The sequence below is a fragment of the Miscanthus floridulus genome, chromosome 14 (genome assembly GCF_019320115.1).
Source record: "Miscanthus floridulus cultivar M001 chromosome 14, ASM1932011v1, whole genome shotgun sequence".
Classification (NCBI taxonomy): domain Eukaryota; kingdom Viridiplantae; phylum Streptophyta; class Magnoliopsida; order Poales; family Poaceae; genus Miscanthus; species Miscanthus floridulus.
Window position 1 is genome coordinate 93,928,194 of NC_089593.1, and position 2,335 is coordinate 93,930,528.

The following is a 2,335-nucleotide window of genomic DNA, read 5'->3' on the forward strand; positions in this document are numbered from 1 at the left end:
CGAACGTGCACCACCGCCGAGAGACTCGCCCCAAACCTCCCACATCCCATAGCCACAACCTCCGGAGCATCACTAACGATCCTAACAATCTGGTATCGTGGTCAGGCCTGATGTCCGGAGTTCACACCACCACCGTTCCGCCCACCTCCGCCGTTTCCCCAACCACCACCGCCGCCGCAGCCAATACCACCACCGTGACCACCACCACCGTTCCGCCCCCGCCACCACCCTCATCTCCGATGGACACCCTCGCTGCTGCCGTTTACGATCTGTAGCGACAGATGGGCCAGTTCGCCACAAGGCTGTCGGCCATGGAGGGCCGCACTTCACCATCACCAGCCGGTCCATCGTCCCTCGTCTCGCCGTCCACCGCTCTCCCGTATGGGCTGCCGGGGTACGGCGGCATCCCACCGTTGCCTACCACGGACTCCGCCGTGGTCCATACCGCGGCGCAGGGGCAGCAGTCAGGGCCACCACCGATGCTGCCAATCCACCAGATTCCGTTCCCACATTCGCCGTCTCCATTGCCGTCGTTCGACATGTCCCTGCCTCAGCAGCAACCGGCGCCGTACGAGGGACACGCCGACGAGTTGGGCGTTCCGCGCTTCCAGAAACTGAACTTCCCCACGTTCGACGGCGTCGACGACCCTCTCGGCTGGCTGAACAAGTGTGACCACTTCTTCAGGGCACAGCGCACGCCGGAGGGCGACAAGTTATGGCTGGCGTCCTTTCACATGAATGGTGTGGCGCAGCAGTGGTACTACATGCTCGAGCGCGACTACGGCGACGTCAGCGCCGTCTCCTGGCCGCTGTTCAAGGCACTATGTTACCAGCGCTTCGGACCAGCCCTAGCCACCAACCATCTCTCCGATTTGGCGCGGCTACCGTTCGAGGGATCCGTTCAGCGGTACCAGGAGGTGTTCCTGGCTCGGCTAGCGCACGCCGAGCCCCTCACCCCGATGCAGCAGGTGCGGCTCTTCACCGGGGGCCTACCCGAACCCATCCGCACCGATGTGGAGCTGCAGGGGCCTACTGATCTCCAGCGGGCCATGGGATTGGCCCGTGCATACGAGCGCCACGCGGCTGCCCTGGTGCCGGTGGCGCCCAGCCAGCCACCACGCCCACCGCCGCGACAGCAGCTGCTGGCCCTGCTAGCGCCAACGTCGACACAGCTGCAGCTGCCGGCGCCGGCCGCGAACCCGACTCCTCCACCTCGACCGTTCAAACGGCTGTCGCCAACGGAGATGGCGGATTGCCGGAGCAAAGGGCTGTGCTACAACTGCGACGAGCCGTACGTTCGCGGCCACCGATGCCAGCGCCTCTTCTACTTGGAGGTCACCGACTTCCACGACTCGGAGCCCCCCCTGCCGGATGAGGAGCAGTCCCCACAGCCGGCGGTAGACGAGCTGCCACCGCTTATCTTGCTGAGCGCGATCACCGACATTCGGACGGTGGACACGATGCAAGTCCACATCGCCATCGGCAACTATGAGCTCACTGCCCTCATCGACTCCGGGTCCACTCATAACTTCATCAGCTCCGCTGCAGCTCGTCGCGTCGGCCTCCACTTCCAAGACAGCAAGGGCGCTCACGTGGTGGTTGCCAACGGCGACCGCGTGGCGTGCCACGGCCTGGCTTGCGCCGTAGCCATCTGCATCGGCGAAGAACACTTCACTGTCGACTGCTACACCATTCCACTCGACTGCTACGACATGGTCCTGGGTGTCAAGTACTTACGCACCCTGGGCCCTATCTTGTGGGACTTCGACGACCTGTGCATGGCGTTCTGGCACAACGGCAAGCGCGTCCTCTGGAAGGGGATCGGCTCCATGCGCACGGACACTCCACCAGCGGGGCGACTGCATGCGGTTCACGATGCCGAGCCAGCATTATTGGACCGGCTGCTGGACTCCTTCAGCGACATCTTCGAGTCCCCAGCCGGCCTGCCACCCGCACGCCCCTGTGATCATCGCATTCATCTGCTGCCGAACACCGTGCCGGTTGCGGTCCGCCCCTACCGATATCCGTAGCTCCAGAAGGACGAGTTGGAGGCGCAGTGCACGACCATGCTTGAGCAGGGCATAATTCGCCCGAGCACCTCTCCGTTCTCCGCGCCGGTGCTGCTAGTGAAGAAACCGGACGCATCATGGAGATTTTGCGTGGACTACCGCGCACTGAACGACCACACCGTCAAAGATAAGTTTCCAATCCCTGTGGTCGAGGAGCTCATCGACGAACTGCACGGCGCCAAATACTTCACCAAGTTGGATCTTCGCGCCGGGTACCATCAGGTGCGCATCTACCCGGAGGATGTGGACAAAACGGCGTTCCGCAC

At 63.5% G+C, this 2,335-nt stretch overlaps 1 protein-coding gene across 1 annotated transcript; it reads left to right on the forward strand.

Annotated features, from left to right (window-relative positions):
- The first annotated feature begins 281 nt into the window (after positions 1–281).
- Positions 282–2,030, forward strand: LOC136504036 (uncharacterized). The gene has a single exon (XM_066498923.1). The coding sequence runs from the start codon at positions 282–284 to the stop codon at positions 2,028–2,030; it is 1,749 nt and encodes a 582-aa protein (XP_066355020.1).
- Positions 2,031–2,335: the final 305 nt, after the last annotated feature.